The following is a 17185-nucleotide window of genomic DNA, read 5'->3' on the forward strand; positions in this document are numbered from 1 at the left end:
GCTGAGAAAGAAGCTGCCAATTTATGAAGCCACTTTCCAGAGCCAATTTAAGCTTCACAACACCCCTGCCAGCTCAGTATTATTAGCCCCATTTTACAAATACAGAAATTGGGCCTCAAAGAGAGAGGTTAAGCTCCAAATTTTCAAAATGGCCTTTGATTCCGAGTGCCTGTTTTACAATGCCCAATATTAGACATCGAGGGGGCCCAGCACCTATAACTCCAAACAACAAAGAAAGCTGCAGCTGTTAAGATCCTCTGGGGAGGAGGGGGAAAAATCACCTCAGAGGTGTTCTAGAGTTGGCCACTCCAAAATAGAGGTGCCCAAGATTAGTCCAAGTGATCTGCTGAAGATCATGAGTCAATGGCCTAGCTGGGACTAGAATCCAGGAGAATCCTGATTCCCAGTCCCTGGCTCTATTCCCTAGGTGCGATGCTTTTGTTATGGTGATGTAGAGATTAACAGAATCTTCCTTCAACTAAAATGCTAAGCAATATCTAGTAGTTTCCTACAATCCACCTGACTGCCCTCCTCTTCAGAGGGACAATAGGAGGAACAGGAGCATCCTGAAATAAAGGACTATGTCACCCAACTTTTTAGCTCATTAGCACCTGCCCGTTTAAATTTTGTTAAGCTACAAAGGAATCTCACGGTAATTTTTACTAGGAGTAGAACAAGGTTGTAGAAGAGCTCTACTTTGACCAGATCCCCAGCAGGTGGGAAAGAATCTACACTGTGCTTATATTTGGATGTCATCTGTTTGCTTCTCTTTTGCACTTGTCCAGTGAGGGACAAGAATGCAGGGCCACTCCCTGCTCTGCATTATAACTGCTGTACATGTGCTCGGAGTTTCACACAACATGGATCAGCACTGTAATCACCTACACCACAGTTAATGGAAAAGAAACACACTCAAACCAGTGGTGGAATGGTCCTAAGACCAATACTTACCAACAAGAAGGGGTCTCTGACTTGAAGTTAGTTCAGCTCCAGAATTGCTATTCAGAAAGCTAGGGCCCTGAAGAACTCGCTAGAGCTATCCACCAGGTTTGCAGGATCTGGTTAGTGCTAATGTAAATGCTTTTAATGCCTGCAAACATTTAATTAAATTAAACCTTCAGCGCTACTTAGCGTTGAAATCTTCTTTTTAATATTTCAGCAGAGGCTTCCTAATATGGGCTAACACAGGTTGCATTACATCTCTCTATTTTTAGTGCACTTGGTTTTTTGGCCATAACAACTGCTATTTCAGACCAAGTCAAACTTGCAGAGAAAACACAGCTAAGAGACACTGATTAAAGATGGGGAAATTCATCATGTGACTAACGTATACCTGTTTGAGGACAATGTTCCACACATTTGATACCTGAAGACTAGCACCTATTTAAACTATTACCACCGCTGTTCAATTGGACTGCAAGAAACTGAAAGTGGGAAGAAACCCCATTGTTATTTTGTGAATAAAAATATGTTGATTTTCTTTGTTTTTCCTCTATTTGCTGTTCTCCATGCAGCACATTTGTGGGCATTACATGAAATCTGTGGTTCATTTAAGCTGAACAATGAGTTTTAAGACAGACTTGCATTTAGGAGTAATTTATGGGGTCTGTGTCAGAAGCATTAAATAATAACCTTTCATCCAAAGACAATCTGCTCTCTTTCATGCTCCTGGGGCTGTATTTTATATCAAGTCCCTTCGACGTAGAGAGACCTTAATACATCACCAGAGACCTTTGGAAAAGTTATCAGGGAACTTTACATTTCCCGAAGAAACAGAACATTTTATGAGCTGGTTAAGAGAGACTGCTTTGCTTTCATAATGTGGTTAGATTCTATCTTTTTAACATGGATTTTTCCCGTCCCTCCAAGAAACCTTGAGAAAATCCTTTCCCATGCACTGGATTGTTGATGGCATAAGAAATATGCCAAATACATTGAGCCAGGGTTTCAGCTAGTCTAAATCGGTGTGGTGTTACTGAAGTTAATGGAATAGGCCTATTTCCACCAGCTTAGGATCTGGCTCAGCATATGTAATGTGTTATGTTTGTGGCCCCCTCTCTAATAACTGTAATGAGACTATAAATAATATTAAGTAACATCTAGCACAAGCCTAATTTTTATATTGCCATTTGAGGGTTCAACAAGACTTCATACAATACTTAATGGCTGATACGGAAGGGTAACTTTTTCAAAAGCTCCAAGAGCTGAAGAAGCAAAATCCTGCAGAAATGTGGCACGTAGGCTCCGAAATACAACTGATTTTGCAAGGAGTCTAAGGACTTGTCTACACAGCGAGGTCTACTAGTACGCGAAGCCATACTTCCGGACTTTCACTGTACCGTAGCACTATCCACGAGGGATGGTTACTTCAGAGCACACTGTAGAATTGCTGGCTTGCTTCACTGTAACTCACCGTGTAGACAAGCCATAGGCACCCGAGTGTCTGTGTCGCTTTTGAAAACAGGACTTCGGTGCTTTTGAAAATTTGATGCAAAGGCTAATTTTGATCCGGTGACACCACTGGGTAGCTACATTTGGGGGTGTTGAAAGAGGCAGGCAGAAAGGTCATTGCACTTTTGTCCTGTATTTCAACAGGGCAGTCACTGCTTAAGCCGACTGGCTTTCCCATGCTGATGGCCACAAACCTCATGAACCGGAACTTTAGGGAAAGGCAAACAATGACAGAACAGACGGGTTACGGGCTAGACAGCTGAGATCATGACATATTGCATCCATCAGAACCATCTCTCTGCTGTGTTGCGGTTTTCCGGTTTGGAGGCTGTTATCCATCGTTGCCATAGACGTAAGCTCTTTAGCCCAGAAACCATCTTTTCATTATTATCGTGCCTACCACAATAGGGCCCAGAACCTGATTGTATCACACTAGCAGTTACAAGCCCCAAATTATTAACATTAATAAGCAAGCTGTTAAGAAAATGGCTCAACCATCTGGTGCCGCCCACTAGAGGGTGCCCCCCACCCTGGTGTAGCAATGACAGCATAGATCAGGGCATTATAACAAGGTTTTGCTCCATACATGAATTCTGCATCTAACCCCTATACAATTAGGCCCAGGGTAAGAAGATGTTTCCATCTATGGTGTACAACATTAGATTAACTTTCTACATAGAGGGCCAAATTACTCCCCAGCATAGGAAAAGCCAGGAGAGCCAGTGGCAAAGGGAGGGGGAACCTGCACAAGATTTCCTCTTGTAGAGTGTTCCCTTATCATCTCAGAGGAAGATGGATCGAAGAGCTGCCCACCAACCCAATGGATCCTAGGGGAGAAAGGGAATCAGTGGGAGCCCACGGCACTCTGCAGCATCTCTGACCCTTGTCATTGGGAGCATAGCACCAGTGGACCCACTTCTAAAGGGGAAGTCCCATAGAGAAAAGACCATGGAAAATAAAGCCCGAGAATATATTACCTTTCCACCATGAGCATCACAGGGCTGGTGAAGGGGGATTATTGGTCCCCCCTAGCCCTACCCCTTCCTCTCCCTGGCTTGCATGATGCCCATTCCTTGTCCACTACATAGCCCTGCATGGGGTCTGGGGTGGGTGGGGAACGGAGATGCTGCTGGGGGCGTCACTAAGCCCCCACTCTTGTTCAGGATGAGGTGTTCCATGCATAAATCTTGGGGGCCATGATTAGCCCAACACTTTGGGCATAGGGAGTACGGTGGAGGATATAGGAATGCATGGGCATCTATTTACTCATGTGCACGCTTTCCTACCTATGTACTAGATGCTCTAGACAAGCCACGTTAAGAACACAGGGCCCATGCATACTGCCAATGCAGCATCAACATGGGCCAGTATTCAGACTGGCCACTGTCCCTTCCACATGTTATTCCAGGAGTAATTTGGCTCCCGGTGCCTCTCAGAAGAGAAACATTGGTCAGCTGTGCAGTGTAACCTGTGGGAGCCTCACTGACACCAGCTGGACTAAAGGTGTCCAATGTAAAGGTGACATTTTACAGATGTTCAATGACAACCCTTACAAAGTCCCCAGGGAGCAGTCCAGCTCAGTTTCCTTCTCCCCCTTGCACAGATCCTCAGGCAAAGGAGGACGCATTTGCTGTTTGGGAGGCAAAGGACAGTGCCTTTGGGAAGGTTGAGTTCCACACAGGTGAACCCCCAAATGGGGCATTTTTGCTTTCCCTTTCTTCTCCATTAATTTATTTTGCTTTCTTCTTATACGCACTCCCCGTCCCCCAGGAGCCATTCCACCAACTCACGTGTCTTTACAGGCGAGTTCACAGGCCCATGGCAGCCAGTGGGAATCCTTCCACTGGCATCTACTTGCACTGGTTACAGTCCTGTGGACCCACGTGTATGATCAGTCATTCGTACCTCCTAACAGTCCCAGGTTTCGTGGGACTAGCCTGCTCTGACCCCCGAAACCGCCTGACCCAGTTGAAGTGGCTCCTGTCCCACAGGGCTGGCTGGGCTCGGCTCCCTGCTCCAGGTGTTGCAACCTTGCCCCTGGTGCGCAAGGTCACAGCGCTGCTCAGGTTTAGCCCTAGCCCCCACTAACAGGAGGGCAGCCGGGCCAAATTTGAAGGAGTGGTGCTTGAATATGTGCCCCAGGCTGCAGTGCCGCTCCCTCAAATTTAGCCCAGCCGACCCTCCAGCATGGGGTGTGGGGGCCGGGCCAAACCTCAATGGCATTACAATGTGACCCCGTGCCAGGCTCCAGGAGACAAGCCCAGCCAGCCCCAGGAGACAGGAGCCGCCGCTACGGGGTGAGCATAGAGCAATTTCACTCTGCCATTCCACCTCAGGCCTCCCTCCTGGGGGGGGCAGCACCTGACCCCCCCTCCCCCAAGACCTCCCATTCCCTGGGAGCAGGACCCATCCCGCTTTACCCTTTGGAAACGTTGAGAGGTAGAATCAGTGCTATTTAAAACCTTATCATCTGAAGCTTTACTTATTTTTTTACACCCCCCTCCCCTCCCCAAAAAAATAATAAATCTAAAGTGGCACTAGTTCACTTTACTGTCCGCCGAGTTACAAAGGTTCAGAAGGAAAAACTAAAAAAAAAGAGCAGCTTTGATAAGTTCTAAGAACACACAAAAAACAACTAAGAATTGGTAAATATTCAAAACCATGGCACTCCCAGAGCTTAAAAACAATAAACCCTTTAATTCATATTTACACATGCGTGAGTGTTGGTATGTATACACAATATATAGTTCCATGCTATGTGAGTATATATAAAATGTATAGTGTCTAAACATATTTCTTAAACACTTGCAGTCTCTGACCGTGCATGCCAAATTTCAGCCTGTGTCATATTTGACAGCCAAGTTACAAGCAAACTGGGGTCCCTAATGGAAATCTGGACAGTTCCTTAGTTCCAGTTCTTAGTAATGAGGTCTTTTATTCCCATGAGAAAGCTTGGAAGCAAGCCGCTCACATATCCTTTCCATGCCGTTTCACTAGGAACGGACCTCGGTGTGGCAGAGAGGATTATTTTTTTTTTCTGTTTCTAAACTCCTTGTGCACAAAAGTTAATCCAAACCAGACAGAAGTCAATTAGGTCATTAGTGTGCTAAGCCTATTAACAACCATGACTTACATTTCTTTCCTGCAACAATGAAAAACATTCAGGAGTTTGCTTTTTAGCAGGAAGGCCCATGAGCAATTCCCTTATTTTCTGACATTCAACTTGTGGCAGTGGCTGCTTGAACCAGTAGAAGATTCCTACATTGTACATTTGAGCTGCACGTCCACCTGGCAGGTTTGCAAACTCAGTCCCGTAATGTGGAACACAAGATGAACCTTGCCAGAGCGGAAGGACAGTCTTGTGGTCAACGTCCAGGACTGGGATTCAAGAGGTTGGGGCTGTTCCCAGCTGTCACAGACTCCCTGGGTGACCTGGGGCAGGTCACCTAGGATCAGGTCCGAAGCCCATTAAGTCAATGGGAGACTTTCCATCAACTTCAACAGGTTTGGATCAGGCTCTTAATCTCCCTCATGGGGTTGACACCGACCTACCTCACCGGAACGTTGTGAGGGTAGATTCGCAAAGGTCTGCAAGGTGCTCAGATATGATGGTACTGATCACCGTCAAAAGGCTGTAAATAAACAAGGAGCCCAGTATTGCAAAGTTCTGCGCTCCCTGGACTCCAATGGAGCAAATGAGCGAAGGGAGCGCTGCACCATGCAGAACTGGCTTTAATTTTGCAGTGGCAGCCCACTGCGTCTCAGTGGACTAGAAGAATGAAGGTGTAGCTGACTAATAAGTTGTAATGTGCAACACCGCACGCACACAGGCTGTTTTCCTGACAAGCACAGTTTAAACTATGGATGATCATATTTTATACTGTGTTAGTAAATACTGTATTTGCTGTAAGGAATAGAGATGCAGTAACTACAGCACGTAGCTGTCAAATCTTTTCTGGAAAGCCTGAGAGGTCCAAAATGTTGCATGTGCAAGAGCAACCTCTGGCATGAGACATGTCAGCCTCACTAGGGATGATCCCAAGCTGCCAAATTCCGATCCAGATCTTGCTCTCCCCACAGTTCAGGGGGTTTGGAGCCAGGGTTTTGGGGTCTGAACCCATCACAACAACCGCCGCTGGTGAGGTAAGAGCTCAGCTCTGTACAACACACGAGAGAAAACAATGTCTCTGCTTTAAACCGCGTTCTGTCAACAATCAGCAACCAGTACTGACCAGACAATCCAAATTAATGAGCTAAGGTCCAAAGGTTAAATCCCCAAACGCGGCATCCTTTAACAAGAGGATATGCAAACTTTCTGAGGCCCTCTGTCTACCTCACTACAATCCTTCCAGCTCCTCAAGTCTAACCGCAACTGCCTTTCCTACAGCCTGCTGGTTTCAATATCAGTGACCTTCATGGCTGCCACCTCCCTGAATGTCCCATAGCAGCTCCAGCTCCTGATCTTCTCTACTCTGCCCAGAGTACCTGATCAACCCTACTCCTGAGCACCTCAACTCCCACGTCTACTGCTTCCCTGACTGCCCCACAGCAACATAGCGTCAGAGAGTGCACGCAGCATGAGCAGTTGTCTGCCACTGCTCCACCCAGCACAGAGTTCACCCAGTACAAGAAGTGGGGATCAGGAATGATGGGGAGCAGGGGAAGAGGTAAGGGGAACAAAACATGTAGGAACATAGTGCCACTCATGAAATGAGACCGGGCTTGGCAGAGTATGTAAGAAATCTGTGCGTTCAGCCTTCTAGGACAGATCCCCAGCTAGTGTAAATGGACAGAGTTCCACTGAAGTCCATGCTACATCAGTTTACACTCGCTGAAGATCTGGCCCTAGGTCTTAAAACTGGGAGGAGCCAGGACATGGTTACTAAACATTCATACATCTTCTTGGAATCTCTGAGGGTATTTTAATATCACCAGCTGTTTTCTTATTAACATCCAACAAAAAATAGAACCGCGGGGCGGGGGGGGTAAGACGGGCAGTGGGAACAGCTGCATTTATTCAATGTTTTCACTACAGCTGCTACATACTGAAAGGCTGAGAAGATTTGCAGGGGCTCATAGGCACAAAACTCTCCAAGTGGATACACTTACCCAAGCTTTTGGCTTTTATTCCTCTGGGGTGACTGAAGAGGTGAAAAAGGGGTAGGAGGAAAGAGCGGGGGGGGGGGATATCAATAGGCAGAGAAATGTTAACTAAGAACACAAGTGCCACTGATTAAATGAGATTCTTGCTCTCTCTTATCCCAGTGGAGAACCTGGGGTTTGTTGCTTATATAATTACATCCTCTTCGGTCCTCCTTTTCGTTTAATAAAAAAAATAGTTCTAACATTATCCCACTCTGTTATCATCAAAGACTGGCAATTCCGAACTTCCCGAACACCCAGTGATTTCAGCAGACCCTCTCCTCCCTCAGTCATCCATGTATATGGGGATTCCAGAGATAGGAATGAGGACACAATTTGGGTTCAGAATCCAAACCCCAACTAGTTAAGAGGCACAAGGAGTCGGGTTCAGCACCTTAGAGAGAGATATGCTCTATTCACAAGAGCCAGATCTAGGGCTGATTTCAAATAACCATCATCCCCAGGGGGTTGGATTGGGGTTCTGGTTCAGACACTATCCTCCAGTTAAAGCCTATAAACCCCACAGAAGATAGACACATGCACACACACCAAACTGACTCCAAAGATACAAATACAGAGGCATTGAAAATTGTTTGCTAAGGAGGCTGCTGCAAAGGAGGAGTCCATCACATTGGAGCTCCAGCCTGGGTTCACAGGGCTAGAGAGAGACAGGAAGCTTCCTGAGGCTCATCTCCAGGAAAGTGGGACATCTGAATAGGACATTTCATTTATCTTAAATGATCACAAAAACTGGTTTCCTTTTGAGCAGCCATTTTAAAAGATCTTTACTCCCAAAATAGATAAGCCAAAATTTGCTGAGAATGTCACACTGAAAAATCAAGTGGCAGGAACCAAACCCAAGCCAGATTTCAGGTGTGAAATCTGGGTTCACACTACCCTTGACAATTTCAGATTCACATACGCATTTACAAATTCAATGAGAAATAAGTTTGCTCATCTGGCTGCATGACTTGCATCACTGTTTATATTAACGGTTGGCTGTTCCAACAGTCTGAATTCAGACAGATGAAATGTGTGGAGGACAAACTGAATATTTTTAGATCTCGTACAATTTTTACCAAAAATTAATTCTGCCCATCTCTGCCCCCTACCAGATAGTCCAATTATGCATTTCAAACTCTAACAGTACCATCCGGGATGGAATACACACCTCTTCCCTCCTACAAACAATTCCCTGAGATCACTCTCTGCAAGAGGCACCTTTGAATCTTCAGCATTCATAAATAAATGACAAAGCTAGGTGTGTAAATGAGAGTGTTTTCTCAGGCAGGGCCTGATCCTGTTCCCATTGACATCAATTGACAAAACTCCCATTGACTTAAAATGCTGTAAGATCAGCCCAATAAAAGTGGAACAGTGTACAGTGCCTTCAATCAGGTTCTCACAGCACTTCACAAGCATCCACATTCGCGACACGGGCAAGTATTATTCTAACCAACTTAGAGAGGAGGAGGCTCAGACACAGTGAGGTTAAGAGATTTGTCCAAGGTCAGAATGCTGGGAGACAGGCATAGAAACCAGGGGTCCTAATTCTCTAGCCTGTTATAATCACTCTTCATAGCCTCTCATTACAGTGTAACTCGAAGAAACCCATTTAAGCAAAGGTTCAGACCATATTTATTTTTCAAACTATTTAAACAATACCCAGCATATGAGTCTATTTATGTTTGTATTCGCATAATTGACTTTTAAACCCTCTCTGCCTGAATGATCCATCACCATGTCATTCATCACTACCTCTTACTGTCCTAAAATTCAGAGCTGGAGCACCGGTGAACACAGATCTTTGACAGAACAACAGTCATGACCGTAATGCATTCACGCAGTTGATCTCTTGTGCCTTTTCTCAAACTCACCTGATATGACTTTGCAGGGCTGGTCAGGGACCTGGGATTTAGCAGGATAGCTGGATTTTGAGGATCGTTTGTGCCTGATGAAATGCTCTCTTCCACTGAACGAGGTCTCCGAGATATTGACAGGTTGGATTAGCAACTGTTCTGTTCCAATCTGGATATAGCCAATCTGTCCACACAGGGGAAAAATTATTAGTTCCTTTGGCATGTTAACTATTTGTATTTCCCAGATCTCTTTGTGCTCAGTGTTTTTCTTATTCCCACTAGATCGCTTCACAGCAATGCATTTTCAAGCTCATTTGTGAGTACACATACATTTTAAGGCCAGAAGGGACCAAGACAATCATCTAGTCTCATCAGCATGACGCAGCCCATAGATTCCACCCATTGTTTGTGTGTTTAAGTGGAAGGTAAGAGTATTAATTATTTGTATTACTGAAGCACCTAGAAGCTCCATTGTGCTAGGTGCTGTACATACATAACAAAGAGATGGTCCCTGCCTCAAAGTATTTAGCAGCCAACACAAAGGTCAGACTGAAGAATCTGTTCCTTTTGAAGTTGTGGGAGCACACATATGCATTTTCCTAAAATTTTATAAAAACACTTTATGAACACCAGGAAAAAAACTTCTTAATATTAGGACATATTAAATTATGGAGCTAGAGGAGTCTCTGACAAGAAGAGGTGGGATGCACAAACTGGTTCAGAAAAGCTAGAAAACCAATTGAGTCCCCAAAGTATAAATACAGGGCCAGATTCTCACCTAGCAAACTGGTCTAGTGTTTCGTGGAGTACCAGCAATAGCTGGGCGAGGAATGGGGGGGACGCTACTGGAGGTTAAGAAGATAGAGAACTGTAAGGGGGGGGTGGTTGAAATGGAAGCCGCCAAGTACAGGCTAGTGGATCAGCCAAAGAGCCAAGTGCGCTGGAAAGGACACAAGTGTTGGATGAGTCAGGAGGCCAGAGCTGGGGAAAGGGAAAAGATTTGGTGGATGATAATGGAAGAGATGAATGATAATGGAAAGGATGAGGCCTCTTACGATTTGGGTAAAGCTGAATATGCGTCAGACACACATCCAGATGGTCAGGGGCTCTTCTTTTTTAACAACCCTGAAGATGCCAGTAATAAACTCCCATTGGCTTTTCTTTGCTGGACTTTATCTGAAACACTAAGTTTGTACGTTTACTGTTACTCAGAATGAACCCCCCCACACCCACTCCTATAAACGGAAAGAGCTGCATCTCTCATGCATGACATTAGAGTGGATTTCCCTACTTATGAAATCTGATCATCACTATCTACATGCTAACATTTTATATGTCTTTGATCCTCTTTGTTTCATTTCCAGAACACAAGGTTAAGGTGATGTCCATTGCAGCAGACAAGTTAGTTCCTACATTCCTCTTCACAGAACATGGCCTTGCCTATTTGCAGTGTTCCCTAGTGGACAGAGCACTGGACGGGGACTCAAAAGACCTGGCTTCTATTCCCTGGTCTGCTACTGGCCTACTGCATGACCTTGGGAAACTCACCTCGCTTCTCTGTGCTCAGTTTTCTCATCCTTAAAATGGGGCTAATGATACTGAACTCCTTCGTAAAGTGCTTTGAGATCAATGGAGAAAAAGCGCCAGGCATTACTTGTCATGAAAGCTGAAGAAACCCAATATTTAGGTCCTCTTTCCATAATACTCAGCTCTGTGTCCTTCTGAAAATTGTACCTGAAATGGACTGGTGCAGCCCAACAGACAATCAAGCTACACACCGGTCCCACACCAGAGCACACAATTCCAAAGGGGTGCGGCACTCTCAGGCAGGCTGTGCCCCAAAGTTTACATTTTGTGAACAACAATCAAAATAATTATTTTGATCATTTCAGTGAAACCAGTTCTTTTAATGGGATTGACCCAGTCGCCAGTATGGATGGTTAGTGAATGGTCTTTGCTAGCTCACAAGAGCCAGGCCAGGAAAAATGCCTGTAAACAGAAGTGAGCTTTACTCGGCTACTCTCATTGCCCCAGCTGAACAAACTGCAACCAAGTCAAAAAACACCAGAAGTAGAAGACACTGAGATTCTACCTGCTGCGGTTCTGCGAGGTACGACGCAGAACTCACAGCCTAGGGAAGGAGAGATTAGGGTGGCTTTAAGCCACTTTTGTGTCCTCCCAATTATGAGCTTCTCTGCTGCCCTTGGAGTAACAAAGACAGCCCTGGGGCTTGTCTGAATAAGAGCAGCCTCCCCAGGCTGCCCTCAGGGCCACGGCACAGCCCCAAGTCTTTGCAGGAGCCCTGCCACCAGCCCAGACTCTTATGCTGGGCTTGCGAGGGACTGCTCCAAGTCTGTCTTCCACACTTCCTGCATGAGGGGACTCCTCTGCCAGCCAAATCCAGTACTTTCTGGAGCCCCTTTAAGCCATGCCAGCCCTTTAACTGGCACAGAGGGGACCAAGTAGGGTGAGGATCTCACCCTAGCCGAAATCTTTTAAAACGCTCTCCATTTTTACTCACCCCGCTGGAGATTACTAACCCAGGGGAGAAAAGGGGTGTGCTGATAATCTGGTTTTCTGATAATACATACCGACTTTTTTCATTGCACTGATTCATCAATTATTTTGATTACTATAAAATAAACAAACAGTTTTAAAAATAGGACATTTTACTGTATATGATCCCTTGAAAGTATGCTACACAACTAAGGGTCTGATCCAACTTCTATTGGAGTCAACTGGAAGGCCCCTATAAATTCAGCACATGTTAGATTGGCCTGTAGTGCATGTTAGCTTGACTTTAAAAGGGCTCAGGCTGCGTTTGTTCACCTCTCTCTGCAGGGCACACGTATGTAACAGCCACGGGATAGGGAAAGCGAGACTAGATGGGTTTTTCAACGTGTTCTATGCCAGTCAGACAAGCATCCAAAGAAGGGATCTGCACATACGTGCTCCTGCAGGACATTCAACCGCTGACTGCACTAACATGATTTAAAATGTACATTACTTACATACCGTACATTCTGAGTTTCCACACAGAGCGCCAGATTCTGTGCTCACTTACACCTGGGCCACCCCATTGACAGAGTCTGGCCCCCGGATTCCCATGGAAGGATTTTCCGCTAGACGCTGCTAACTCTCTCATTTCTACAGAACGTCTAGGAATTGGAGAGAACTGAGCACCCAACGTGGAGTCCTCCCAAAAATCAGAGGCCACTTTCGAAAGCTTGGGCTTTAAAACCCCTTGGTGCCCCAGGTCAGCCCTTCCCAATCCTTACACATGGATAGCAATGACTTCCCTACCTCAAAGGAGGGCTCCGAGGGGAAGTTCATCTATGCACACTACAAATAGAGAGAGTCCCAAATGGAAGGTGCTATTTATGTGCAAGAATTACAGTGATTTGTGGGTCCCACGGAACACCTAATAGTTTCACATAACTTGCTCCACACTGGAGTTTTGGAAGAGTCAGGCTTCTTATCTTTAATAACAAAGTGGGCTTTGCCAGGGTCATTTTGAAGAAAGCAATAACTCTAGCTTCCCCTAGGACGCTCTTCACTACATGCTTTCCTTATTCCAACCTTCCTGCTGGGAGGCAGCCCCAACCCCCACCCCCCCTTTTTTTTTTAAATATAGGTTTTAATTATATAGGAGAAGGGCTGTAAATCTGGTGCTGTGGTACTAAAAACCACACCAGAGCTCCTGAAACTATGCCAGCCATTTTCTCTGGGGCCAAAAATATGTAAGAAGAAGTCAGTTTCATCACCACCTAACGTTAGCCCAACTTTCTGGCATCAAGTGCAAAAATAATTTAAACCACTGGCAAGTCCTTATGTTTCACATTTGCTTTGGAATTGCAAAAACTCCTTCCTCTCAGTTATGGAGGAAAAGAGCTACACGTCTCTACCCTGGCACCAGTTAAGAAGGAATCTAGGATCTAATCCTACAAGCTTATTAACTGGAGTTTGAGGCATGGAAAGTTTGCAGGATTGGGCCCATCAAATACATCTAAAGAGATTTACCATTTCCCCCAAATTTGCTGGTACGGAGTGCTGAAGCCTTTCTGGTTCACTCAGGGACATAATGACCTAGTGCCTTGACTATTGACTGACTCAGTTCATTAATTTGTTTTTCTGCAACAAATACTGTTGTTCAGATTGATGCTTCCAAATCCACTGACTGCACCAGTCTTCAAACGAGACATCAGCATCAGAGCAAGGCTGTACTAAATTTCCCTTAGCACAATCTACCCCTAACTAGCTCAGGCATGGAATGGGGGCTGGTTTCTGGAGTTACTAACAATGCAACATCACTGCTGAGGCTGGTTTTCCCAAGTCTCCGGCTGTGGAATTCTCTTCAATCATTCCAATTAAATAAAGTATCGTATCTGTCAATTTACATTGGGGGGGTGGGGGAAGAGATCACAATCTTGGATACTTCCCGTGGTCTTTATGCTGCTGTTCTCAAAGAAAATATGTAAGCAATAGCATATGACAAGCAACGTCATTACATCAAATAACAGCAGAGCTTGGGTATGCTGGAAGGCAAGAAGCCATCAGCCGACTGCCTTCAAAAACCTGAGACAGGAGAGTTATCCGAAGAGAAAAATTCAGTGTGGGGGCTTATTTGCTGCTCCACAGAAGCTCTAGAAATTCACTGTCATCAGAGGTATGAATCTAACTTGGATTTTACAATTAGTGTGACAGGACATTACAACTGACAGAACCACTCAGTGCAGTTAGTAGCAAGGCTGGAATAGTTTCACCCTCACAAGGCATGCAAGTGAACTGCAAGTCAATTCAAATAACAAAATAAAAAGATGTCTACCCTTCCCCCAGCCACACCACACCCCAGGAACAATAAATGGTTCCCTCCTTTGCCTTCTATCCAACTTTCAATCTCTGATCAACTCAAGATGTCTCACCAGCAGAAAACATCCCCTTCCTTATTTCTTTATGTGATCAATGAGGAGTTCAAACACAGTCTCCGCTTCCCAGAGGCTTGTATACACATCGATCACTCATGCAAGAAAACATCTGCTAACACTAATCTACTCTTCTGCTACCAGTAGCTCATCACCCTCCTGGTGTCTACGCAGTATCTTGTTTGCCATAAGGCCTGGTCCACACTACAAAAGTAGATCGGTTTAACTACGGCAGTCAGGGGTGTAAAAAATCCACCCCTGAGCAGTGTAGTTAAACTGACCTGAGTTGCTGTGTAGAGAGCACTGGGGTGCTGGAAGAATTCATCCGTTGACCTAACTACCCCTTCTAGGGGAGGTGGATTATTAACTACGCCAGTGGGAGAACCCCTCCCGTCGGCATAGGTAGCGGCTACACTGAAGCACTACGGTAGCGTAGCTAGGCCGCTGCAGCATTGTAAGTGTAGACAAGCCCTAAGCCTTATCTACACTATGCTTTTGGAGGAGAGCTCACATCATTACACTGCCTCCGATGGTAGCAACAAGGAACTGCTCGGGCTGACCTAGCACTGGCATTCAGAGAAGACCATTCTCCAGCATTTCTACCGTTGTGTTGTCCAGACTTGCCCCAGGCCCTGGCTACCGCCGTGCTCCCATCTTTGGCTATTACTAGGGTCCTACCGAATTCGCGGTCATGAAAAACACATCACGGACTCTGAAATCTGGTCTCCCACCGTGAAATCTGGTCTTCTGTGTGCTTTTACCCTATACTACACAGATTTCACGGGGGAGACCAGCATTTCTCAAATTGGGGGTCCTGACTCAAAAGGGAGTTGCAGGGGGGCCACAAGGTTATTTTAGAGGGGCTGCGATATTGCCATCCTTACTTCTGCGCTGCCTTCAGAGCCGGATGGCCAGAGAGCGGCGGCTGCTGAAGGAGGGCCCAGCTCTGCAGGCATCAGCACAGAAGGAAGGGTGGCCACACCGTACCACGCACTCCTCACTTCTGCGCTGCGGCTGGCAGCAGCTCTGCCCTCAGACCTGGGCTCCCGGCCAACAGCCACCGCTCTCCAGCTGCCCAGCTCTGAAGGCAGCACGGCTGCCAGCAGCAGCCCAGCGGCCAGCAGCAGCCCAGCGGCCAGCAGCAGCCCAGCGGCCAGCAGCAGCCCAGCGGCCAGCAGCAGCCCAGCGGTATGAAATTTACAATTTTTAAAATCCTATGACCATGAAATTGACCAAAAAACAGCCCGTGAATTTGTTAGGACCCTAGCTATTACTGATGGAACAGTATCAGAGGTAAGGAAAGGTTGGATGATTTTTCAGTACATACTAGAGTAGCCAAAGCATAATGGTGCTAATTAGAGATGGAAATCCAAACTTCCACAAGTGCACTGCTTTTGGTTCTGGTCCATACCACATGCTAATACAATCCAGCATTCACATTGTTTGTACCACCATTTTCAATACCAGAGCATCCCTTAACACCACCCATAGAAAGGTAACAAAATATATATTTAAAAGTGGCCTGCAGAGGATTTTTTAAATTGTGCTTATGTCTTTTTTTTTTTTTAATTATTCATCCTGAACAAAGGAAGTTTGCTTTCTTTTCCTTCAGAAAAATTAGGAATGTTCCACCTGACATCTTGTTTTGTGGGAGGATTTCTCAGAGGGTGATTTTTATACTTGATGAGCCCAATCCTGCAAACCTTTTGCAGGAGGGTCTCAGAAATGTGTAGTGGGAACTCTCTTTTTCTCAACTGAAGGGGCGGGGGTGCTGAATCTTTAACAGAGGCGTCCTTGCCCCTAAGTGCTCAGTAGGCATTGGAGATTAATTACATAGGCACGTGCACACAGTTTTAAACAGTCTGACAGACTCCCTTTCCAATTGCTCAGCTGTGACTCTGAAATGTTTTAATTTCACGAGTTCTCCAGTCACTCCACATTGCACAACCAGGCCTCAACCCACCTGTTTGGGGCCTTCTTTGTATCTTTCCTAGAGACCACCCCTTCCCCTACAATCACACTGTCACCCCAGAAGAGATCAGCTGGGGTACTTTTAGTGTCGAACCTCTGGATTGGGCTCCCCAGAGCCAGCAGCTGAATAGACCAAACGCTCCCTACCATCACCCAGGCTTGATGGCCTTTCCAAGGCATTTAGTTACTCCTGCAACTTCCTGTCTGCCAATAAAGAGGAAGTCATTGAGGTGGGAGGAGGACTAACGACAGACATGGTCGATATTCCTACCTACTGCAGCTAACTTATGGGTGCACTGTCTTCCTTTTGTCTGGTGCTCAGAAGTCCTGACCATCACGCTATAGCAAGCAGCATTTGGTGTTATTATTTCCACCCGTGCAGCGCCTCCCACGCAAGCTGGGGAAGAAAAATTCCCTTCCATTTCTCTAACAGCACGGACTTTCTCGCAACTTATCTACTATAGCTTGACTACTTCATCTTGAATTCAACAGTACTGGAGCATGTTTAGCCCCTCGAAGGGGAGGGCCCCTTAGCTCGCTACTCAAATTTCCCGAACAATGCTCACCTGATTGGGTCACATTTTCAACTGTGTCCAGCCGAAAACTTTATCGTCTCCTTTTGTGCAAACTTGCCAAAGCTTGTCCACATCCATCTAAAGAAGAATGGCCCATGCAAAATGCTCCAAAGCTTAGATGGAATGGCCTCGTTGCTCTGCTGTTCTTTCCCTTTTGTGTGTGGAGCTGGAAAGAAAAGAAGTCCTCTTCTCTCTGCTGAATATGGAGGACAATGCTGGAAAACCTTGACGGTTTCCCAGCTTTTAATTTATTCCTTTGAGTGTA

The 17185-nt window shown here is 45.7% G+C and overlaps 1 protein-coding gene across 4 annotated transcripts in view; it reads right to left on the reverse strand.

Moving 5' to 3' along the window:
* ADAMTS17 (ADAM metallopeptidase with thrombospondin type 1 motif 17) overlaps nucleotides 1-17185 on the reverse strand; it is a 256604-nt gene that overhangs the window by 231297 nt on the left and 8122 nt on the right. For all 4 annotated transcript variants that reach the window (XM_073304276.1, XM_073304275.1, XM_073304274.1 and 1 more), the window contains exon 3: nucleotides 9471-9636. In XM_073304276.1, coding sequence (XP_073160377.1) covers nucleotides 9471-9636 — 166 coding nt within the window. The remainder of the gene's footprint in view (nucleotides 1-9470; nucleotides 9637-17185) is intronic.

The sequence above is a fragment of the Lepidochelys kempii genome, chromosome 10, assembly GCF_965140265.1.
Source record: "Lepidochelys kempii isolate rLepKem1 chromosome 10, rLepKem1.hap2, whole genome shotgun sequence".
Lineage (NCBI taxonomy): Eukaryota > Metazoa > Chordata > Testudines > Cheloniidae > Lepidochelys > Lepidochelys kempii.